This window comes from Anomaloglossus baeobatrachus, chromosome 3, assembly GCF_048569485.1.
Source record: "Anomaloglossus baeobatrachus isolate aAnoBae1 chromosome 3, aAnoBae1.hap1, whole genome shotgun sequence".
Lineage (NCBI taxonomy): Eukaryota > Metazoa > Chordata > Amphibia > Anura > Aromobatidae > Anomaloglossus > Anomaloglossus baeobatrachus.
This window is the reverse complement of record NC_134355.1, coordinates 529,631,629-529,656,786: the sequence shown is the minus strand read 5'-3', so window position 1 is coordinate 529,656,786 and position 25,158 is coordinate 529,631,629. Positions and strand designations below refer to the sequence as shown.

Genomic DNA, 25,158 nt, shown 5'->3' with positions numbered 1-25,158 from the left:
CTGAGCAAGGCCGCACCCATCTAGTCGTATTCTGGCTGGGAGTATGCACATCGCATACTCGCAGCCACGTGACAGCCATTTCTGGGTTTGACAATAGATACTCCTCACTGTGAACACATACAGTGACTGCAGACTTGTCCTTTTTAAAACGAACCCCTTTTACATGAGGGAAAAAAAGGCTCAAGAGTCTGAACATATGAATAACAAAAGTGTTTCAGAACAGAATTTAATAAGGGAGAGTTTTTTCAAGTGTTTAATTGATTTTCATATTGTTTGGGGTGGACTAAAGAGCCTCAATTGTGCCCTTTAATTAGAAAAGTCAGATATATTCAGGGCTGGGTCATGGGATAAGCACATGACACATGATGTCTTTTAGAGGTATTAAAGATGCCCAATAACAGAGAAGCGCTCAATGTGCAGCACTCCTCCTAAAGGATTATTATTCCGGAGGATTGTTGTCTTAGGACAAAGGTACAATAGTGAAGATGTCCGTCATCTAGCCATTTTTAAAAGCAAGTAGTTATTAATCAGCTCAGATTTTATTTATTTGAATCCTAATGCAAATTTTCAAAGCTACAAAACATGAGGGTATGGGGACAATGAATTAATATTTTTTGTCACGACCTACTAAAACAGATTACATAAAGGTAAAAAAAGGAAAAAAAAAAAAAAAAATACTACTGCCAGCAGATCATATACACAATTGTGTGACTACTAGCACAAGATGGTTCCTTTTATAGGAAATTAACCACAATCAACAGGATATTTTACAATATAAAACAGTGACAAATTCTACAGATGCAAATGCTCATAAGTATACACATGCATTCACAAAAAAATGTAGGAATGCTGCCGTACAGGACTTATTTTTATCGCCTTTTTCCCAATTTTTATTTAGTTTTTTCTTAATGACTTCTCAGGCACAGAGAAAAAAAAAGATCAATAAATGACATCTTCATAAAAAAAGAAGAAATAATGAAAAAAAAAAAAAAAAGAGCAAGAGGTGTTGTGTCAGTGTTTGCTTTTCTTTGACTTTTTGTGAGATCTGTGAGGGGATCTGGACTGGGACCTGGACTTTTTCATAGACTTTTTTGGAGACCGGGATCGTGATTTTCTAGATCTTTTAGGTGTTCGAGAGCCTGAAGGCGACCTGTAATAGACATTTATTCACATTAATCAGAGCTTTGCAACACAATCATTTCATTTGCAGAGGAATAAATAATACATTTCATGCCAATGAAAGCACTTTAAATATGATGCCAAAAAACTAATTATCTTTTTTCACTTGTGCGTGATTAAGTGTGTAGCGTTAGAAATATCAATGTCTTACCTTTTTCCCTTTTTACTGAAGTCTCTGGGAGAGTCCTTATGAGAGGATCTAGATCGGGAGTTATCCTTGTGCGACCTTTCAGACCTTTCGGATTTTGGTGAAGGGGATTTGCCTCGTTTACTGCTGCTGCTACGTGATGGACTAGGAGATCCACTGTGACGCCTTTTCCTAGGAAATAAATGCAAGGGGTAGTAAATGTCAGCAAATACTCCATATTGTTGCTCTATTTATAATACACAAAAAGAAAAAGTATTAAGCTTGGTTAGTAGCGGGCAGGCTTCAGCAAAGTCCTGTTCGAAAAGAGGTGCGACATATCACAAATGTGAGTCCTGAATGTACTCCGCTTAGAAATATATATCTAATATATAAAGCTGAATGTGTGTGTGTATGTGTGTGTGTATGTCCGAGATTGGCATCTGCACCGTCGCAGCTACAGCCACAAAATTTTGCACACTCACACTTCTGGACCCCGAAAGCGTCATAGGCTATGTTTTGAGGGGAAATTTTAACCCTGCGCTTTACAGTTATTCGCCAAAAAACCTGCCTCCATTAAAGCGAATGGAGCTGGGAGCCACAGTGCAGCCAGAACTTCAGAAGAATGCACAGCCACGCCCTTATATGGAATGTTGCCGTGTCACAATGCAGCCAGGGAAAGAGACAGACACAGACAGGGTAAGAGACAGACACAAAGAGACAGACACAGACAGAGACAGACTGACAGAGAAAGAGACAGACAGGGAAAGAGAGGGAAAGAGAGAGACAGGTAAAGAGACAAACAGACAAAGAGACAGACTGACAGGGAAAGAGACAGACAAAGACAGGTAAAGAGACAGAAAAAGAGACAGACACAGGGAAAGTGACAGAGAGAAAGAGGGAAGAGACAGACATGGAAAGACAGGGAAAGTGACAGAGAGACAGACAAAGACAGGGAAAGAGACAGACAGGTAAAGAGACAGAAAAAGAGACAGACACAGGGAAAGTGACACAGGGAAAGAGACAGACGACAGGGAGACAGTTACTATCCCGGGCAGCGAAGCCGGGTAGTACAGCTAGTATAATATACATTATATATATATATATATATATATATATATATATATATATACACACACACACACATTACACACACACACATATATATATATATATATTATACATATACATACATACATACACACACACATGTATATATATATTACACATACACACACACAAAGCTCTTGCAAAAGATTAAGAGACCACTGCAAAGTTTTTCTGATTTTCCTCTTTCTCTCTTTATAGGTATATATTTATAGGTTTATTCTATAAACTACTGACAAGTCTCCAAATTTCCAAGAGAAAAAATTTGTATTTATTTTCTGAAAATGAGAAATGGTCAAAATAACAAAACAACGTAGTGCTTGCAGACCTCAAATAATGCAAAGAAAACAAGTTCATAATCATTTAGAAACAACAATATTAATGTTTTACCCCAGGAAGAGTTCAGAAATCAATATTTTGTGGAATAACCATGATTTTTAATCACAGCTGTCATGCGTCTTGGCATGCTTTCCACCAGTCTCTCACACTGCTTTTGGGTGACCTTATGCCACTCCTGGTGCAAAAATGTAAGCAGTTCTTCTTTGTTTGATGGCTTGTGGCTATCCATCTTCCTCTTGATTACATTCCAGAGGTTTTCAATGGGGTTCAGGTCTGGCGATTGGGCTGGCCATGACAGGGTTTTGATGTGGTGGTCCTTCATCCACTCATTGATTGACCTAGCTGTGTGGCATGGCGCATTGTCCTGCTCAAAAACCCAGTCCTCAGAGTTGGGGAACATTGCCTGAGCAGAAGGAAGCAACTGTTTTTCCAGGATAACCTTGCATGCGGCTTGATTCATACGTCCTTCACAAAGTTTAACCAGCAAAATTCCAACCTTGCTGAAGCATCTCCAGATCATCACTGATTCTCCACCAAATTTCACAGTGGGTGCAAGACACTGTGGCTTGTACGCCTCTCCAGGTCTCCGTCTAACTATTAGTTGACCAGGTGTTGAGCAAAGCTGAAAATTAGACTCATCAGAGAAGATTACCGTATTCCAGTCCTCTATGGTCCAATTCTTATGATCTTTGACAAACTTCAGCCTGGCTCTTCTTTACTTCTCATTGATGAAAGGCTTTTTTCTAGCTTTACATGACTTGAGCCCTGCTTCTAGGAGCCTGTTACAAACTGTTCTTGGTGTGTACTTCACCCCAGCTGCCATTTGCTATTCCTTTTGTAGGTAACTTGATGTCATCCTGCGGTTGCTGAGTAACATTTGTATAAGATGACTGTCATCCCAGTCAGTGGAGAGTCACTTTCGCCCTCTGCCGGTCTGTAGCTTTGTTGTCTCCTAATGTCTGCTGCTTGATCTTGTTGTAATGGACTGCCGTCTTAGAAATTTTAAGGATGACGGAAACATGACGCTCACTGTATCCCTCTGTTAGTAAAGCCAGAATTGAGCCCTTCTTTTCCTCACTCAAGAGTTTTCTTTTCAACTACTTTGGCATGGTTAAAAGTTATTTTTTCATTCTTATTACTTTTGGGATATTACTAGCACTTGTTTTGCCATCCAGCTTGTCCTATTGCAAGAGGATTGTGAAGACCACAGCAGTGTTTTTTATACTTCCCCTTGTTAAAAAAGATTTGGTTCAGGTGATCACCTAATCAGAAGCACATTAAGTAGAATGAGGTGTACTCTGGTTGGAATTCAACTGACACTGGAATGGAATGGCTGCCAGACAAGTTCATTTTTATAAATTATTATATATTTCTTTTTAAGGACTTACTATGTTAGTTCTCTGTAGAGAATTACAGAAGCTGGACTGCAAGTGTTGTGCTGTATGTGTATCTATTAGTAATACTATAAGCAGGCTGACAACTGCACAAATGCACTTATGAAAGTAGCTGAACACCTTGCGATTGTTTTTTCCCTCCCTTTAATCAAAGAGCCATAACTACCATATTTTTCGGACTATAAGACGCACCGGACTATAAGACGCACCCTTGTTTTAGAGGAGGAAAAAATAGAAAAAAAAATAAAATTAAAAGTAAAAGAATGTGGTCATGACACACTGTTATTTTACTGCTGACAGTGTTATTGATGTAATAATATCCCCAAATTCCGTCCTTATATCCCCCATTCTGGGTACCTTCCGGGTATATGGCCCCCATCGTGGAATATGTATGTTCCCCATCATTAAATGTGTGATCCTCCAATCTGGTGTGTGTGTGTGTGTACAGTTATATTGTGTGTGTGTATAGTTATATAGTGTGTGTGTGTGTGTATGTATGATGTATGTATGTATGTATATATATATATTTTGTATGTATGTATGTATGTATATATATATATTTTGTATGTATGTATGTATGTATGTATGTATGTATGTATGTATGTATGTATATATATATATATATATATATATATATATATATATATATATATATATATATATATATATATATATGTATGTATATATATATATATATATATATATATATATATATATATATATACATACAATGATCCAACCCCATCCAGGTGTACAGTAATGCCTTTATATACTATAATATTTATTGCCTTACTTTTACTGATGTGATACTCACCATGCTTCAGTTTGGTCCTGGCATTACAAACAAAGTCTCCCATATCTCAAGGACCTGCAGTGATGTATGAAGAGGCGGGCACTGTGCTGTTCTGTGCTGCTCTGCCCACCCCTTTGAATTACATCACTGTAGGTCCTTGTCAGCTACGGGAGACTGAGCAGAGGCAGCAGGAGCAAAGTGAAAGTAATTTGAGCCCTCAGCACAGAGACTGCGGCTGTGCTGTGAAGGTATGCCTGCTCTGGCCCGGACACTGCAGTGATGTGCAGTTCCCCCGGGCCAGACATGACTGCAGCGGCACCCTGCTCCTGCCTCCTAGTAAACAGCGGACACACAGTCTCCCCAGCCTCTGCAGGAAGCCGGCGTCTGGAGAACCCACGTGTGACCGCTGTTTACATTAAACAAGTATTCATTAGCTGCTCATCACACCCGCTGACTGCAGAGAGAGGTGGGCGGGGAGCAGCTAATGAATATTCCTTTACTTTAAGCAGCGGGCACACGTGGTTTCTCCAGCACCGGCATCCTGCAGCAGCGACCCTCCCTGCCTCCTGTGATCCCACTACATAGCGCTGACTCCCCCACAGTTCACTACCCCGCAGCTTCAGACTATAAGACGCACCCCACACTTTCCTCCCAAATTTGGAGCCAAAAAAGTGTGTCTTATGGTCCGAAAAATACGGTATCTTTATGTCGACATACAAAGGTTTGATTCCTTTGCAGTTGTAGTTTTGCAAAACAGCCATGATCTAATGGTCCATGAGCATGCATCTAAAATGGGAGCCTGACATATGTAATAGTAATATCTCATAAGTCAGGAAGGGGTTAACCCAAGTGGCATAAAGGCATTAACGTTTGATATGACTGTATGAGCAATAAAGAAAATGACAATATGAGAGCGATATACAGTATTGTGTAAAACATTTAGGTTGATGTGGAAAATGCTGCAAAGAATGCATTGAAAAATAGAAAAGATGAAGGGAATCTGCCACTGGGTTTTTTGTTACCATGTCTGAGAGCAGCGCGATGTATGGACAGAACAGAAGGTTTACTAATCCTCTAATGATAATCTAGTGCAGCTAAAAGTGATTTTTATCAAAACTGCAGTAAGTACCCTAGTAAGTGAACGTTTCCCAATAAGTGACATCACTTGAATTAGAATCTCTTTGGTGTGACCGCTCTGTTCAAAAGAGCATCAATTCTTCTAGATACACTTGCACAAAGTCAGAGATTTTGTAGGTGTATGAGTAATACATTATTCCGCACAAGTGATAATGATCATCCTTTTCATAGCTAGGCTGAAACAGTCATGAACAGAGACTTCTGTGCTGGAAATGTAAAACTGGGTGACTAACAGGCAAGCTCTGCAGCAAAGCTGAGATTCTGGAGGACAGTTTCCCATCGCTGATCAAACATCATGGCAAGATTGAGCACAACAAGACACAAGGTAGTCATACTGCATCAGCAAGGTCTTTACCAGGCAAAGATTTCAAAGACTGAGATTTCGAGATCTGTTTTTTAAGTTACTTTGAAGAAGCACCAGGAAATGTGCAATGCTGAGGACAATAGAGCGATCAGGCAAGGAAAGTTGTGCAGGAGATGAAAGACACATAATGCCTATTTTCTTTTGAAATTGGAAGATGTCCAGCAGTGCCATCAAGCTTATAGCCATAACAGGCAACAGTGCGACTCCGCCACAGCTTTATACTGTTTGGAGAAGTCTGGCAAGATGTTGCCTTCATGGAAGAATTGCGTTCAAAAAGCCATACCTTCAACATGGAAACTAGGCCAAATGACAAAAATATGCATGAAAATATAGAAACGGGGGTGCAAGACAATGGCAGTAGGTAGTCAAAATGTGAATTATTTTGTTGTAACACAATGCAATTTGTTGGCTGAAGGGTTGGAGAGCGGCACAGTAATGAGCACCTGCTGGAAAAGAAGGGAATTTTGTTTACTTACCGTAAATTCCTTTTCTTCTAGCTCCTATTGGGAGACCCAGACAATTGGGTGTATAGCTTCTGCCTCCGGAGGCCACACAAAGTATTACACTTTAAAAAGTGTAACCCCTCCCCTCTGCCTATACACCCTCCCGTGGACCACGGGCTCCTCAGTTTTGGTGCAAAAGCAGGAAGGAGGAAACTTATAAATTGGTCTAGGGTAAATTCAATCCGAAGGATGTTCGGAGAACTGAAGACCATAACCCAAAAGAGCAACCAGCCCGAAGGGCACAGGGGCGGGTGCTGGGTCTCCCAATAGGAGCTAGAAGAAAAGGAATTTACGGTAAGTAAACAAAATTCCCTTCTTCTTTGTCGCTCCATTGGGAGACCCAGACAATTGGGACGTCCAAAAGCAGTCCCTGGGTGGGTAAAAGAATACCTCAATAAAAAGAGCCGAAAACGGCCCCTTCTTACAGGTGGACAGCCGCCGTCTGAAGGACTCGCCTACCTAGACTGGCGTCTGCCGAAGCATAGGTATGCACTTGATAGTGCGTCGTGAAAGTGTGAAGACTAGACCACGTGGCTGCCTGACACACCTGCTGAACCGTTGCCCGGTGCCGCAATGCCCAGGACGCACCTACAGCTCTGGTAGAATGGCCTTTCAGCCCTGAAGGGAGCGGAAGCCCAGAAGAACAGTAGGCCTCGAGAATCGGTTCCTTGATCCACCGAGCCAAGGTTGACTTGGAGGCCTGAGAGTCCATACGCTGGCCAGCGACAAGGACAAAAAGCGCATCTGAACAGCGCAGGGGCGCCGTGCGAGACACGTAGAACCGGAGTGCTCTCACTAGATCCAAAGAGTGCAAAACCTTTTCCCACTGGTGAATTGGATTAGGGCAACAGGAAGGCAAGGAGATATCCTGATTTAGATGAAAGAAGGGAATTTTGTTACTTACCGTAAATTCCTTTTCTTCTAGCTCTTATTGGGAGACCCAGACGATTGGGGTATAGCTACTGCCTCCGGAGGCCACACAAAGCACTACACTAAAAAGTGCAAGGCCCCTCCCCTTCTGGCTATACCCCCCCGTGGTGTCACGGGTTCTCCAGTTTTAGTGCCAAAGCAAGAAGGAGGAAAGCCAATAACTGGTTTAAACAAATTAACTCCGAGTAACATCGGAGAACTGAAAAACCGTTCAACATGAACAACATGTGTACCCGCAAACAACAAAAAAATCCCGAAGGACAACAGGGCGGGTGCTGGGTCTCCCAATAAGAGCTAGAAGAAAAGGAATTTACGGTAAGTAACAAAATTCCCTTCTTCTTCAGCGCTCTATTGGGAGACCCAGACGATTGGGACGTCCAAAAGCTGTCCCTGGGTGGGTAAATAAATACCTCATGTTAGAGCTGCAAAACAGCCCTCCCCTACGGGGAAATCACTGCCGCCTGCAGGACTCTTCTACCTAAGCTGGCATCCGCCGAAGCATAGGTATGCACCTGAGAATGTTTGGTGAAAGTGTGCAGACTCAACCAGGTAGCTGCCTGGCACACCTGTTGAGCCGAAGCCTGGTGTCGTAGTGCCCAGGACGCACCCACGGCTCTGGTTGAATGGGCTTTCAGCCCTGAAAGAACCGGAAGCCCTGCAGAACGGTAGGCTTCCAGAATTGGTTCTTTGATCCATCGAGCCAGGGTGGCTTTAGAAGCCTGCAACCTCTTGCGCGTACCAGCGACAAGGGCATCGGAACGGCGTATGGGCGCCGTGCGGGAAATGTAGATTCTGAGTGCTCTCACCAGATCTAGCAAACGTAAATCATTCTCATACCGGTGAACCGGATGAGTGCAAAAGGACGGTAAGGAGATATCCTGATTAAGATGAAACGAGGATACGACCTTAGGGAGAAACTCCGGAATGGGGCGCAGCACTACCTTGTCCTGGTGAAACACCAGGAAGGGAGCCTTGGATGACAGAGCTGCCAGCTCAGACACTCGCCGAAGCGATGTGATCGCAACGAGAAACGCCACCTTCTGTGACAGGCGAGAAAAGGAAACTTCCTTCAGAGGCTCGAAAAGCGGCTTCTGGAGAGCAACTAGAACCCTGTTCAGATCCCATGGATCTAACGGCCGCTTGTACGGAGGTACGATATGACAAACCCCCTGCGGGAACGTGCGCACCTTAGAAAGACGTGCTAGACGCTTCTGAAAAAACACGGATAGTGCTGAGACTTGCCCTTTGAGGGAGTCGAGCGACAAGCCCTTTTCTAACTCCTATTGTAGGAAGGAAAGAAAAGTAGGCAATGCAAATGGCCAGGGAGACACTCCCTGAGTAGAGCACCAGATTAAGAAAATCTTCCACGTTCTGTGGTAGATCTTAGCAGACGTGGGCTTCCTAGCCTGTCTCATGGTGGCAACGACCCCTTGGGATAATCCTGAAGACGCTAGGATCCAGGACACAAAGGCCACACAGTCAGGTTCAGGGCCGCAGAATTCCGATGGAGAAAACGGCCCTTGGGATAGTAAGTCTGGTCGGTCTGGTAGTGACCACGGTCGGCCGACCGTGAGATGCCACAGATCCGGGTACCACGATCTCCTCGGCCAGTCTGGTGCGACGAGTATGACGCGGCTGCAATCGGATCTGATTTTTTGCGCAGTACTCTGGGCAAGAGTGCCAGAGGTGGAAACACATATGTGAGCCGGAACTGCGACCAATCTTGCACTAAGGCGTCTGCCGCCAGAGCTCTGTGATCGCGCGATCGTGCCATAAATGCCGGGACCTTGTTGGTGTGCCGAGACGCCATTAGGTCGACGTCCGGCACCCCCCAGCGGCAACAGATTTCCTGAAACACGTCCGGGTGAAGGGACCATTCCCCCGCGTCCATACCCTGGCGACTGAGGAAGTCTGCTTCCCAGTTTTCTACGCCCGGGATGTGAACTGCGGATATGGTGGATGCTGTGTCCTCCACCCACATGAGGATTCGCCGGACTTCCTGGAAGGCTTGCTGACTGCGCGTCCCTTCTTGGTGGTTGATGTATGCCACCGCTGTGGAGATGTCCGACTGGGTTCGGATCTGCTCTCTTTCTAGCCACTTCTGGAAAGCTAATAGGGTAAGATACCCTGCCCCGATTTCCAGAACATCGATCTGAAGGGTGGACTCCTGCTGAGTCCACGTCCCCTGAGCCATGTGGCGGAGACAAACTGCTCCCCACCCTGACAGACTCGTATCTGTCGTGACCACTGCCCAGGATGGGGGCTATGACAATGAGGTGGGAATAAGCCACTATTGCAGAGAGTCCTCGGCCGTCAGGGAAAGGGAGACTTCCCTGTCCAGGGAGGTTGACTGCCCGTCCCATTGGCGGAGAATGTCCCATTGCCATTGGCGCAGATGAAACTGCGCAAAGAGAACAGCCTCGATGGCTGCCACCATCTTCCTTAGGAAGTGCATGAGGCGCCTTAAGGGGTGCGACTGGCCTTGAAGGAGAGACTGCACCTCTGTCTGCAGTGAACGCTGCTTGTTCAGCGGAAGCTTCACTATTGCTGATAGAGTATGAAACTCCATGCCGAGATACGTTAGTGATTGAGTCGGAGACAGATTTGACCTTGCCAAATTGATGATCCACCCGAAAGTCTGGAGAGTCTCCAGCGTAACATTCAGGCTGCGTTGTCATGCCTCGAGGGAGGGTGCTTTGACGAGTAGATCGTCCAAGTACGGGATCACTGGGTGTCCCTGAGAGTGCAAGACTGCTACCACTGCTGCCATGACCTTGGTGAACACCCGTGGGGCTGTCGCCAGACTGAATGGCAGAGCTACGGACTGAAGATGTTCGTCTCCTATCACAAAACGTAGAAAACGTTGGTGCTCCGTAGCAATTGGCACGTGGAGATAGGCATCTTTGATGTCTGTTGAGGCAAGGAAGTCTCCTCGAGACATTGAGGCAATGACGGATCGGAGGGATCCCATCCGGAACCGCCGGGCGTTCGCATGCTCGTTGAGCAGTTTCAGGACCAGAACCGGACGGAAGGAACCGTCCTTTTTTGGAGCCACAAAGAGATTGGAGTACAAACCCTCGCCCTCGTTCCTGAGGGGGGACAGGGATCACCACTCCTTGTGCTCTTAGACCGTCCACCGCCTGCAGCAGGGCATCTGCTCGGTGGGGGGTGGGGCCGTTCTGAAGAATGGAGTCGGAGGACGAGAACAGAACACTGTCCTGTGCACGTGAGCACAATGTCCGTCACCCACCGGTCTGTGACCTGTGGCAGCTAAATGTCGCCAAAGGCGGGGGAGTCTGCCATCAACCGCGGATGCGGAGAGAGAGAGAGAGAGAGAGCTGAGAGTCCTGAGGAGACCGCCTTGGTAGCGGTTCCTCCGACTGCCTTCCTTGGGCGTGATTGAGCCCGGCCGGAATCTGAGCCCGTCTGAGGTTTTGTAGCCCTTTTGCACGAGGACAATTGGGACCTGCCGGAGCTTGGGAAGGACCGAAACCTCGACTGTACTTTTAGGACAGTATTAACAGGGTAAGTCGCAGTGCAGACATTGCGGGGTTACGGACGCCTCTGCGGTACAGATGTCCCTGTGCTCAAGGCCAGCTGCGCAAGAACAGCTGAAAAGGTTAGGTTGCCTATACGGCTGTGGATGCCGGAGCAACCGACACGCCGATAGCTTCCTAGACAGATTTCAACCAGAGTCCATCTGTCTGAGAATGGCATCTTTAAGTGAAGCCCCATCTCCAGTGCAACTACGGCTCTAGATGCAAGCCTGGAGATTGGAGAATCCACCTTTGGACCCTGGGTCCAGCGCTGACCACGTCAGGGGAAAAGGGATAACGTGTATCCTAAAAACGTTTGGAGAAGACGCTTATCTGGTAAGCGTGGTGTTCCTGGACTGCTTCTCTGAAGTCAGCGTGGCCAGAAAAATACTCAATATCTGTGTGAGATACTGAAAAGGGACTTCTCCTGTTCGTCTCCTATCTCCACTGGGGGAGCTGAGGGAGAAAGATCCAACCTTCCATTGATGGACGGTATAGGATCATTCCGTATGGCGTTACCACCCGGTGTATCCGGATTGAGAGCGATGTCAGTATCAAAGCCCTGAAGAGCTGCCTTTTGGTCAAGTAGATTGCCCATGGCCTGTCTGGACTGCAAGTCTCTATATTATGACTACTCCGTCCCTGTCCATGGACAGGGTTGACAGGTGGTTTCTTTGGCCACAACTAGTAGAGACCCCGACAGACGAAGTGCTAGAGACCCCGGCAGACGACGTGCTACAGGGGAGCATGCACACAATGGGACGGTGTCATGAACAGCATCCCATGTAGTAAAAACAGCACTGAAAATCTGTGTTGCTTTTTTGCCGCTGCCGACTAGCTATCTAGAAGTATATAGCCAAGATTGGTGACCGTACAGTGCAATGTATAGCATACAGGCATAAAGTACAAATGACCACTGCAGCACAAGCAATACAAGCAGCATAGAAGCCTGTGCCCTGGCACCCCTGCTCTTCTGCTGCTGTATACTAGTCATCTAGGGGAATATAGCCCAGAAGAGTGACCCTACAGTGCAATGTATAGCATACAAGCACAAGTACAAATGAACACTGCAGCACATGCAATACAAGCAGCATAGAAGCCTGTGCCCTGGCACCCCAGCTCTTCTGCTGCTGTAGACTAGTCATCTAGGGGAATATGGCCCAGAAGAGTGACCATACAGTGCAATGTATAGCATACAAGCACAAGTACAAATGCAACCTGCAGCCCATGCAATACAAGCAGCATAGAAAAAAACCTGTGCCCCAGCACCCTTGGTTTTCTGCTGCTGTAGTCTAGCCATTCCAGGAGAATATAGCTAAGACTAGCGACTGTACAGTGCAATGTATAGCATATAAGCATAAACACAAATGAACACCTCAGTCGTGCAATACAAGCAGCCTAGAAAGCCTGTGCCTTAGCACACCTGCTTTCCTGCTGCTGATGTGTCGCTCCCCCAGCGGGCATATAGCGACCTATGCAGTTAAAAACAACACATGTACACACTGCAGTCATATTGTGGTCAGCACTATGTGTGCCGCTTACCGCCCGCCTATAAGCGGGTGTATGATCGCCACCGTCCTGCCTTGGTGCTGAAAGTCCGAGCTCGGACTGCAGTAATGGCTGCCGGCTTCTTCCCCAGCTCATGTGAGGAGGGGCGGGCCGTGGGCGTGCCCCCAAGGCAGAGCGGGAATCCTGCGTCCGAAAGTGTGCAGTGAGAGGGCTGGAGCATGTAAATAAGGCTCCAGCCCTCGGCGCTGCTGATTGCTCAGCGTCTGTCCCCTTCCCTGAGTGACAGGGAGGGGGCGGGAACGAAGCGGCACTAGGCCGCAGAAGCCGGGGACTGGATTTATAAGCGCCGCCGCCGTAAAAGCGCGGTCGGCGCCCAGTCCCCGGCGAACTACAAGTCCCAGCCGCGCCGCCGCTCCCGGAGCGTCCGGCGCGGTAGTTCCCAAAACACAAAGTCACTCAGCAAAGCTGCAGTGACTGTAACCCATTACTGTCCCCGGCGCACTAGCACACCCAGCAAGTCTGGAGTGTGCTGTGCCTGTGTGTACGGGGACACAGAGTACCTGTAATGGTGCAGGGCCATGTCCCTGAACGGTACTCCAGCTCCGTATCCAGCAGGTTCAAATGGGTCTGTGGATGGAGCCCGGCGTCAGAGCTTTGAGGCCGGCAGGATCCCACTTCCACAGAGCCCCTCAGGGGGATGTGGAAGGAAAGCAGCATGTGGGCTCCAGCCTCCGTACCAGCAATAGGTACCTCAACCTTACAACACCATCAACGGGTGAGAAGGGAGCATGCTGGGGGCCCTATATGGGCCCTCTTTTCTTCCATCCGACATAGTCAGCAGCTACTGCTGACTAAAATCTGTGGAGCTATGCATGGATGTCTGACCTCCTTCGCACAAAGCTTGAAAACTGGAGAACCCGTGACACCACGGGGGGGTATAGCCAGAAGGGGAGGGGCCTTGCACTTTTTAGTGTAGTGCTTTGTGTGGCCTCCGGAGGCAGTAGCTATACCCCAATCGTCTGGGTCTCCCAATAGAGCGCTGAAGAAAAGGAGATACCACCTTAGAGAGAAATTCCGGGACAGGACGAAGAACCACCTTATCCTGGGGGAAAACCAGGAAGGGAGCCTTGCATGACAGCGCTGCAAGCTCAGACACTCTGAAGTGATGTGACTGCCACCAGGAAGGCCACCTTCTGCGAAAGACGGGAGAGAGAGACCTCCCGCAACAGCTCAAAAGGCGGCTTTTGAAGAGCCGTCAGGACTCTGCTAAGATCCCAGGGTTCCAACGGACGTTTGTAAGGTGGGACCATGTGGCAGACCCCCTGCAGGAACGTGCGGACCTGCGGAAGCCTGGCTAGACGCTTTTGAAAGAAAAACACGGAGAGCGTGGATACTTGGCCCTAGAGAGAGAGCCGAGGGACAAACCTTTGTCCATTCCAAATTGTAGGAATGAAAGGAATGTGGGTAAGGCAAACGGCCATGGAGGAAGCCGTTATTAGCGCACCAGGATAGAAAGCCTTGCCAAGACCTGTAATAGATCTTGGCGGACGTTGGCTTCCTGGCTTGTCTCATGGTGGCAATGACATCCTGAGATAACCCTGAAGACTCTAGGAGTCAGGGACCAATGGCCACCTAGTCAAGTTGAGGGCCACAGAATTCAGATGGAAAAAACGGGCCTTGTGACAGCAAGTATGGGCGGTCTGGAAGTGCCCACGGTTGACCCACCGTGCGATGCCACAGATCCGGATACCACGACCATCTCGGCCAGTCTGGAGCGACGAGAATGGCGCGACGGCAGTCGGACCTGATCCTGCGTAGTACCCTGGGCAGCATCGCCAGAGGGGGAAATACATAAGGCAGACGAAACTGCGACCAATCCTGGACTAAAGCGTCCGCTGCCAGAGGTCTGTGATCCTGAGACCGTGCCATGAAAGCCGGGACCTTGAGAGATCGACGTCCTGCGTTCCCCAGCAGCGATGGATCTCTCGAAGCACTTCTGGGTGCAGAGACCATTCCCCCGCGACCATGCGCGCTGACGACTGAAAAAATCTGCTTCCAAGTTTTCTACACCCGGGATGTGAACTGCGGAGATGGTGGAGCCTGTGGTTTCCACCCACTGCAGAATCCGCCGGACTTCCTGGAAGGCTTGACGACTGCGAGTGCCGCCTTGGTTCGCGAACGGCACTGCCTCCATAGCTGCAGCCATCTTCTCCAGGAAGTGCATGAGGCGCCTTAAGGGGTGTGACTGACTCAGAAGAAGTGATTGCACCCCTGCCTGCAGAGAAAGCTATTTTGTCCCTGGAGAGTCGCCAGAGCGACGGCAAGGCTTTGTTTACACGCCACCTGAGAAGGGGCCCAGAGGTTCTGAAGAAACGAGCCGCAGGACGAGAACTGAACTCTATCCTGTAACCATGAGACATAATGTCTCTCACCCATCGGTCTTGAACTTGTGGCCACCAGGCGCTGCCAAAGCGGGAGAGCCTGCCACCGACCGAGGATGCGGCTAGGGGAGGCCGAGAGTCATGAGGAGGCCGTTTTGGAGGCAGTGCCCCCTGCGGCTTTTTGGGGTCGTGACGTGGGCCGCCACGCATATGAGTTCCTCTGGCCTTTCTCCGGCCTGTTGGACGAAGAAGAATGTGGCTTGGCGGAGGGACGAAAGGACCGAAACCTCGATTGGACATTTTTCTTTTCTGAGGTCTCTTAGGTTTGGACTGGGGTAAGGAGGAGTCCTTTCCCTTGGATTCCTTAATAATATCGTCCAATCGTTCGCCAAATAAACGGTCGCCAGAAAAGGGCAAACCAGTTAAGAACCTTTTTGAAGCCGAGTCTGGTTCCCATTCGCGCAGCCACATGGCCCTGCGAACTGCCACGGAGTTAGCATATGCTACAGCCGTGCGGCTAGTGGAGTCCAGGACGGCGTTCATGGCGTAGGACGAAAAGGCTGATGCCCGAGAGTCAAAGACGGAACATGCGGAGCAAAATTCCATGTGACAGCATTAAACTCCTTCAGACAAGCCGAGATTGCTTGGAGAGCCCACACAGCTGTAAAGGCCGGGGCGAAAGACGCGCCCGTGGCCTCATAGATGGACTTCACCAAGATCATTTACTAAGGCGTCCCCCTCAGGAGTATCAAGGTTAAGGGTGAAGTCAGGGCCAGAGCCCTGAGCTCCCCCGTCCTCCTCGTCTTCCTGAGAGTCCTCAAGCTGGGATCCCTAGCAGCGTGAGGAAGTCGGGGAAGAGTCCCAGCAAGACCGCTTAGCCGGTCTTGGACTGCGGTCCGGGCAGGAGTCCTCCGCCTGAGACCTAGGGCTCAACCTGGGAGTGCGCTGCGGCGCTAACCAAGCGGGGCCCGGATGAGACAAGCTAACAGGGCCAGGGCCTGTGAAAGGTCCGGTCTGGACTGCAATGCCTCAAGGAGCTTAGAAGACCATTTGTTCATATGAAAATGACTGAGGGCCAACACCGGTGACTCTGTCCCTGCAGCCTGCTCATGAGCCGAGGGGCCCACCAGTGCCCGAGGCTCCGGCTGAGCAAGCGAGGCAGGAGTTGAGCATTGCTCACAGTGAGGGTAGGTGGATCCCGCAGGTAACATAGCCCCACAAGAGGTACAGACCGCGAGAAAAACCTGTGCCTTAGTAGCTTAGCTCCTTGGGGCGACATGCTGTTGTCTCCTAGGAGAGTGACCACTGAAGGTAAATGTCCGAACAGAAATATATATAATATATACATGTGTATCCGGCACCCTAGGGGGACCAGCACTGGGTGCTGTGTTCACCCTGAGCTCCCCTGAGAAGCACTCACCGGCAGAATGCCAGAAAATGGCCGCCGGAGCTCTCAGGGGAGGAGTGGGGCGCCAGCAAAGAGCGGGAGTCTGGGTTCCCCACAGTGGTCAGTGAGGGGGGAGGAAGACATGCAGGATGTTCCAGCCCTCACATCCGACGTCATGTCGGTAATCCCGCCCTTACCCCTGACAGGCAGGCCCGGGGGCGGGATTTTCACGACTAGGCCGCGGTGAAGCCGGGGACTAAATTTGAGGCCGCGTCCGACCAGCAGGCCCGGTCGGCGCGGAAGTCCACCTGCTTCCTCAGTTTTACAACTACCGCGGCTTCCGGGAAGAAGGTGCGCTCCCTGTACAGTCCCCAATGGGGACACAGAGTACCTTTAAGTAGCAGGGCCCGGTCCCTGGGGTTGAAGAGGCTCCGATCCGGCAGGTTCCACCATGGGCTGCGGATGGAGCACGGTCCCAGCAATTGGATGACCGCTCAGGATCCCACTTCTCCCAGAACCGCTAAGGGATGGTGAAGGAGACGGCATGTGGCTCCAGGCTTTGTACCCGCAATGGGTACCTCAACCTTAACAACACCGCCGACATAGTGGGGTGAGAAGGGAACATGCCGGGGACCCCGTGGGGGTCCTCTTTTCTTCCAACCGACAACTAAGTTATGAGAATGCATGAGTGGATGTGTGCCTCCTTCCACACAAAGCATAAAACTAAGGAGCCCGTGGTCCACGGGAGGGTGTATAGGCAGAGGGGAGGGGTTACACTTTTTAAAGTGTAATACTTTGTGTGGCCTCCGGAGGCAGAAGCTTTACACCCAATTGTCTGGGTCTCCCAATGGAGCGACAAAGAAAGTGACGCATTGTAGAGGTCTTTGAGAAATCTGGGGCTGCATTTCAGAAATAAATGGGGGATTATTTATAGTGCTTCTATATATAGAAACAACTTATTCTGCAGCACTTTACAGAATTATCATAACTGTCCCCTTTGGGGCTCACAAACTACATTCCCTATTAGTAGGTCTTTGGATTGTGGCAGGAACCTGGAGAACCCAAAGGAAAACCATGTAAACACAGGATGAACATACATTTTCCTTGCAGAGAGTGGCATTGGGTCAGGATTAAAAGTGTCCTCATTGTTGAGAAATCCAAGTACTTATCCTTCACGCAATACCATTAAGAAGGTAACAGACTGGTTCAAAATTGTTTCTCTCTGTTGGGCAATCAAAGTCAATATAATTAAGAACTAATCTTCAGAAAAAGAAAAAGTTGTCTTGGAAATGATGATGTGGATTCCACAGTGCCCTGTTCTCAATATAGAGCCTGTAAGGAATTAAAGGAAGAGACCAAAGGATTTGTGCAAGTATATATATCTGTGACTAGTTCTTCAAGATGTTCCTTGCTGATTTCCTTAAAAAACGGTATGTAAATATACCTAGAAGAATTGATGCTTTTTTAAAAGGCAAAGGGCGATCACCCCAAATATTTATACGATTTAGATTTTTTCTTTTCATACTAGTAACCCCTTTTTGGATGTTTCCATATATTGTGTGCACTTTTTAAAAAACACCTTGAATTTTTACCTACCTCTCTTTTCTGGTTGGTGTACAGTCATCTTTCTCTTTCTTCTCTTTTGATCGATAATCAAACTTTTCTTTATCCTTTTTATCTCTGTCTCTTTCTCGTTCCATTTCTTTTTCCCTCTCCTGTTCGAGATTACAATTGCGTTAGTTGTACTTTTATAGACTGCCACCTTGTGGTACCATAAGTAGATACATGCTCATCTCTGCTATATTTTACTGATGAATCATACTATAAAATAATATTGTAGAAATAACCTAAGCAAAAATGCCAGGAAGCCATGACTTTCTCTGGTAGAATACACAATTACATAGCACGTACAGAAAGCGGTTATTGTATACTAGGTAATTAGTTTTAGAGAATAAAACCTGAGAAATCAATGACCGGAGCACATTTCCATAATAATAGATTCCTATCTGGAGTAATCAATTGGCCAGGGCATGAAATAAAGCTTCACGTTTCCCATAGATAATCAGCGAGATCATAACTATTGTAAGCTGAAAACCACGAGAGACCCCAAAGCCAGGTGGTTACCTGATAAGCCGGAGACTACAGGTGACCTATTGTTACAGACACTCTACACCACCGCTATGTCTCCACCATTACAGTAATCGTGAATCTGATGCTCTAATGAACTCTGGGACTAATCCATTCTACTCAAGTTCACTTGGACATTCTCCCTAAGGAACCAAATATGTGACGGCAAATAAAACGAGGGGTCACAAGGCTACTGGGAACAATAAAAGGACATTTTCAGCTAAATGAATACACACTATAGAGCGGTAATATGATACTAAAGCAGTACAAGTAGAACATATATCATTAGAAGCAGAACTTTGTAAGAATATAGAAAGGAGAACTTTGTACAACAAACATCCAAGAAGAAAACTATCACTAGTTACAACTATAAACTGGTAAAAGAATTTAAGGTCTGATTTACGGCAACAACAGACGTACCCTCTGGAGCAGCTTGTCTCTATAATGTTCAACCTGTTCCTGGATATTCTGTCCGGACTTCTTTGGCCTTTTACCAGACTCTATTTCATCCTGGAACTTCATTACCTTTAGCTTAAAATCGGACAAGAAAAAAAAAAAAAGAAGAAGAAGAGAAAAATGAATTATTATTATTATTATTTATTTATAGAGCACCATTGATTCCATGGTGCTGTACATGACAAGGGGGTTACATACAGAATACATATACAAGTAACAATAGACAGACTGGTACAGAGGGCAGAGGACTCAGCCCTTGCGGGATTACATTGTAAAGGGTTTTGGGGAGGAGACAGTAGGTGGGGAATGGAAATGAACCTACACAACACAAGGATCACTGCGTGCCATCACATTAATACAGCTTCATTCAACACACCCATACTTTCCTTCCAATAGCAGCAAATGTTTACATTTTTTTTCCTAATAGATTATAGACTAAAAAAAGTTATTCTATCAATAATATCCATCTGTGTATTAGTGCAAATCTCTTAGGGTGCGTTCACAATGCAAAAAGTGTTTTTGATGCAGATTTTATATCTTGCAACAAAATGTGACAAAATCCTGTCTCTCATCAATTTAAAATGGGAAACCCATTGATGTGTCATTTAATGAAGTGAATTCCACCCAAAAAACAAGGGGAGTAGACAGTTGTGGGTTAGTTCTATTGAGTGGGGTAAATCTGAGGCAATTTAAACTGCAAATCCAACCAATGCAGAAATCCAAATGGTCAGCTTTAGGCTTCCTGTAGCAGATTACATGTTGCAATATATACCTGTGAAAACCACTTTACGCCGACACTTATTGAAATAGTTTTCAGATCAGCAGCAGAAAAAACGGATTTTTGTGTACTCACCGTAAAATCGTTTTCTCTTAGCCATCATTGGGGGACACAGGACCATGGGTGTTATGCTGCCTATCCATAGGAGGACACTAAGTAGATGCAAAAGCATAGCTCCTCCACTGCAGTATACACCCCTTGGCCGGGCCAGGCAAGCTCAGTTTTAGTACACAAGCAGTAGGAGAAAAAGCCAGTAAAATCTTCTCTCAACAGAGGAACATGAGAAAAAAAAAAGAGAGTCATAACCAAATAAGGTACTGAGAGAACCAAGGCCCAACAGGGCAACAGGGTGGGTGCTGTGTCCCCCAATGATCACTAAGAGAAAACGATTTTACGGTGAGTACACAAAAATCCGTTTTTCTCTGACGCCTCATTGGGGGATAGAGGACTATGGGACGTCCTAAAGCAGTCCATGGGTGGGAAAAATAAAAACAAGACAGCGCAACCCAAGGACTAGGAACCAGTCCCAGACAGCCTGGAGCACCTACTGAGAGAAGGTGCTCTACTGCCGTTTGCAGAATTGTCCTACCCAGATTTGCCTCAGCTGAAACCTGGGTATGGACTCTGTAATGCTTTGAAAACGTATGTAAGCTAGACCAGGTCGCAGCCTTACACACCTGTTCCACTGAAGCCTGATGCCGAATGGCCCACAAAGCGCCAACTGCTCGCGTGGAACGAGCCCGCAGCCCACTAGGAATGGGCTTGAGTTGCAAGCAGTAGACTTCCTGGATCGCAGAGCGAATCCAGCGAGCCAGAGTCGCCTTTGAAGCTGCCTGTCCCTTCTTAGGCCCCTCAGGAATGACGAACAAAGAGTCAGTTTTCCTAAAGGGGGCTGTCCTGGATATGTAATATCTGAGAGCTCTGACGAGGTCTAACGAATGCAGAGACCTTTCCACACTATGAACTGGGTGTGGACAAAAGGAAGACAGAACAATGTCCTCGTTCAAATGAAACGGGGTAGGAACCTTTGGAAGAAAATCCGTAAGGGGGCGCAGAACCACCTTGTCCTGGTGAAAGATCAGAAAAGGCTCGCGGCAAAAGAGTGCTGCCAGTTCCAAAACCCGTCTGATGGACGTAATTTCCACCAGAAACGTTACCTTCCAGGACAGAAGAGCAAGGGAGGATTCCTTGAGAAGTTCAAAGGGGGACCTCTGGAGACCGTCCAGAACGAGATTGAGGTCCCATGGGTCCAGTGGCCGTTTGTAAGGGGGAACTAGATGGAATCGCCCTGGAGGAAGGTCTTGACCTGTAGTTTTTGAGCCAGGCGGCATTGGTAGAAGATTGAGAGCGCTGAGACCTGCCCTTTAAGGGAACTGAGAGCAAACCTGCAGAAAATCGAGAATTCTGGGGATGACCAGAGGCAGAGGCTGGACGTTAGTTTCCCTGCACCATGAAAGGAAGATTTTCCACGTACGGTTGTAAATACGGGATGAAGCAGGCTTTCGGTCGCTGATTATGGTGGAGATAACAGCAGGGGTGAATCCTGCTCTTGTTAATATCCAGGTCTCAGTGGCGATGCCGTCAGCTTCAGGGCTCTGGAGTTCTGATGGGAAATGGGCCCTTGGGTCAGCAAGTCTTGGATGTCTGGAAGGCGCCACGGTACGTCTACGAGCATTTGTACTAATTCGGCGTACCAGGCGCGCCTGGGGCAGTCCGGTGCTATCAGTATCACCGGGACTCCCTCTGCCTTGATTTTCCTGATTACCCGCGGCGGTAGAGGTGGAATTATGTAAGGCAGGCGGAAGTGGTGCCAGGAGCAGAGTAGAGCATCCGCGCCGATGGACTGCGGATCGCGTGACCTGGCTATGAACGCAGGTACCTTTGCGTTCAACCTTGAGGCCATTAGATCCACGTCTGGTGTACCCCAGCGAGTGCAGATGTGTAGGAACACTTCTGGGTGGAGAGACCACTCTCCGGCGGCCAGGCCTTGGCGACTTAGCAGTCTGCTGACCAGTCCTCTACTCCCGGTATGTGTACCGCTGATATCACTGACCCTGTCGATTCGGCCCAGCTGAGGATCCTGTGGGCCTCGAGATAAGCTGCCTTGCTGCAGGTGTCCCCCTGCCGATTGATGTAGGCTACAGCTGTCGCATTGTCCGATTGGACTCGAATCTGATGACCCGCTAGCAGAGGGCAGAACGCCCTGAGCGCGAGGAAGATCGCACAGATTTCCAGGATGTTTATGGGCAGGGAAGACTCCTGGGGTGTCCAACGTCCTTGAGCAGTGTGGTGCCGGTACACTGCTCCCCAGCCTAGGAGGCTGGTGTCCGTGGTCAGGACCAGCCAGTTCACTGGGAGAAAAGATCTCCCCTTCGATAGGGATGAGGACCGAAGCCACCAGCGGAGTGCGTACCTGACTGAAGGCGTCAGGTGAAGATGTTTGTCCAGGGAGAAGGGGCTCTTGTCCCAGGCAGCTAGAAGGGCTAGCTGCAATGGGCAGAGGTGCAGTTCAGCAAAAGGTACTGCCTCCATGGCCGCCACCGTCCTGCCGAGCACCTTCATGCTGAATCGAATGGAGCGAGACGGAGGACGTAGAAGGCAGCGTACCGTGTCCACAGTGATCTGTACGCTGGTTGAGCAGTCGCGGAAGGAGGGGGCCTTGATGAGGAGGTCGTCCAAGTAAGGGAGAACGACTACTCTCCTGGCGTGAAGGACGCTCATGGCGGCCGCCATGACTTTGGTGAAGACCCTTGGTGCGGTGGCAAGGCCGAAGGGTAGAGCTACGAATTGAAAGTGGGAGTCCTAAACTGCGAAGCGGAGGAACTTTTGGTGATCTGGGGCGATGGGTATGTGCAGGTACGCGTCCTTGATGTCTATGGAGGCGAGGAATTCCCCTTCAACCATGGATGCAATAATGGACCTTAGGGACTCCATTCTGAATCTCCATACTTGCACATGTTTGTTCAGGTGTTTGAGGTCCAGAATGGGTCGAACTGACCCATCTTCTTTGGGGACCACAAAGAGGTTGGAATAAAACCCCCTGAACTTCTCGTCGTCCGGGACAGGTATCACTTCTGCTGTTTGGAGCGAGTGGATTGCTGAGAAAAAAGCTTTGCGTCGTTTTCGAGTCTTTGGGGGGTTTGAGAGAAAGAACCGACTCGGGGGTCGGGTCCTGGTAACCGGAAGACACCAGGTCTCGCACCCATTTGTCATCTGAGGCGGCAGCCCAGATGTGTTGAAAGAGCCGCAGTCGCCCTCCTACAATGAGTGTGTCTTCCGGGGCGCCGAAGGAGTCATGAGGGGGGAAAACGTCGTGGACGAGTCTCCCTGGTCCTGGACTGTTTCGGTCTAGGCTGCCATGACGAAGTGGGTTTCGGGGACAGCTGAGGTCGGTCCAAGCGTAGTCCGTGGCCGGTGGCGGGGACAGCACGGGATGTCGACCAACCAATGAGTTCCGAAGGAGCGGAACGAGGACTGTGGACGTCTGGTGAAGGTCATCATGGACTTCAGCTGGGGGACGGAGGTACTCTTTCCTCCCGTGGCGTCAGAAATGAGCTTGTCCAGACGTTCGCCAAACAATCGGTCTGGAAAAAAGGGAAGGCCCGTGAGAGACTTCTTGGAAGCAGAGTCCGCTCGCCATTGTCGGAGCCAGAGAGCTCTACGGATGGCTATGGTATTTGAGGCGGCAAACGCTGCGCAGGTAGCAGCGTCCATGGAGGCCTACATGAGGTACTCCGCCGCAGCGGCAATTTGAGCTGTTACCTCTGTGAAGGTATGAGTGAACTGGGATTCCTCAAGCGAAGTGTTAAGGGATTCTGCCCAGGCCGAGATCGCCTTTGCGACCCACACAGAGGCAAAGAAGGGCGAGAGGGAGGAACCCGCAGCCTCAAAAGCAGAGCGGGCGAGGTGCTCCATCTGTCTGTCTGTCGGGTCCTTGATGGAGGAACCATCGGGTAAAGACAGGAGCGTCTTTGTGGCAAGGCGGGAGACCGGGGGGGGGGGGGGTCGACCGAGGGCGGATCGGCCCAGCCCTTAGGGGCAGGTGAGGCAAAAGGGTACCGGGACTCCATGAGTTTCCGGTTACCGAAGCGCCTGTCAGGCTTCTCCCTTTGCTTTGTGAGGATATCCTGAACCTCTGGGTTATCAGCAAAAACCTTTTGGGGTTTCCTTGCCCTCTTAAAGGAGACCACATGGTCAGTGGTAGTGGATGGGGGATCCTCCACATGCAGAGTTTGGTTGACTGCTGCTATAAGGGAGTCTATTGCAGTTTGATCATCTGGGGAGGATGAAACCAAGGAATCCTCCTGGTACAAACAGCATTCTCCCTCCTCCAGCTCTTCAGAAGCCGTGGAGCATGTGGGAGAGCCTGCCCTGTGTGCTCCCGAGGGAGAGCCATGGGGGCCATGAGAGAGTGCTGGAGACACCCGACCGTGTGTTCTTTTCCTGATCCCTGCAACCGGTGAAGCATGTGCCCGGATTACCTCAGAAGGATCCTCCATAGGGGTATCCTCAGGCTGCGTGCCGTCCAGTGACCCAGAAGGGTGTGGAGGACGACAGTGCATAGCCAGCACCAGGTTCTGTGAGTTTTTCCATGGATTGGGACAGAAACTGTGCCCATTCTGGTGGGCTGGGAGCCCTAGGCTCTGGGCTGACTGTTGCGGCGGTGGTGGCGGGGGAATTCTTGGGGGGCTATAGGGGCACAGGACTCACAGAGAGAAGAGGTAGCTCAGCGTGGCAGGCAGTGCAGGCTGAATAATCTCTTAGTAACCTTAGAATTCTGCATGTTCCTAATAGGAGTATGCCAGGAGGGTGAGCAATGCTCAGCAGAGCTACAAGTGAAGCAGGTACCTCACCAGAATCAGCCGATGGTCCTGCGTCCTCAGGAAGGAGTAAGCTCTGTGGAGAACTTCGCACGCTTTCCTGGGGAAGGGCGGGGCTTATCGCGACCGCGGGGGACAGGGCTTAGCGCTAAAAGAGCGCCAAGAAGTCAGTGTGCCCCCCTTCTGTCTGTAGCAAAAAACGGCGGGAAGGGAGCTTTTGTGAGTTTTTCTCCCCCTCGCTCTAGTCAGCACACAGCTTGTCGCCGGTGGAATATCTCTGCAGGCTTTCCTGCA

The 25,158-nt window shown here is 48.8% G+C and overlaps 1 protein-coding gene across 1 annotated transcript in view; it reads right to left on the bottom strand.

Moving 5' to 3' along the window:
* Positions 1-238: 238 nt before the first annotated feature.
* U2SURP (U2 snRNP associated SURP domain containing) overlaps positions 239-25,158 on the bottom strand; it is a 214,043-nt gene continuing 189,123 nt past the window's right edge. Inside the window, 4 exon segments of the mRNA XM_075340786.1 lie at positions 239-1,150; positions 1,331-1,498; positions 18,280-18,398; positions 19,231-19,341. Coding sequence (XP_075196901.1) covers positions 1,012-1,150; positions 1,331-1,498; positions 18,280-18,398; positions 19,231-19,341 — 537 coding nt within the window. The 3' untranslated portion in view covers positions 239-1,011.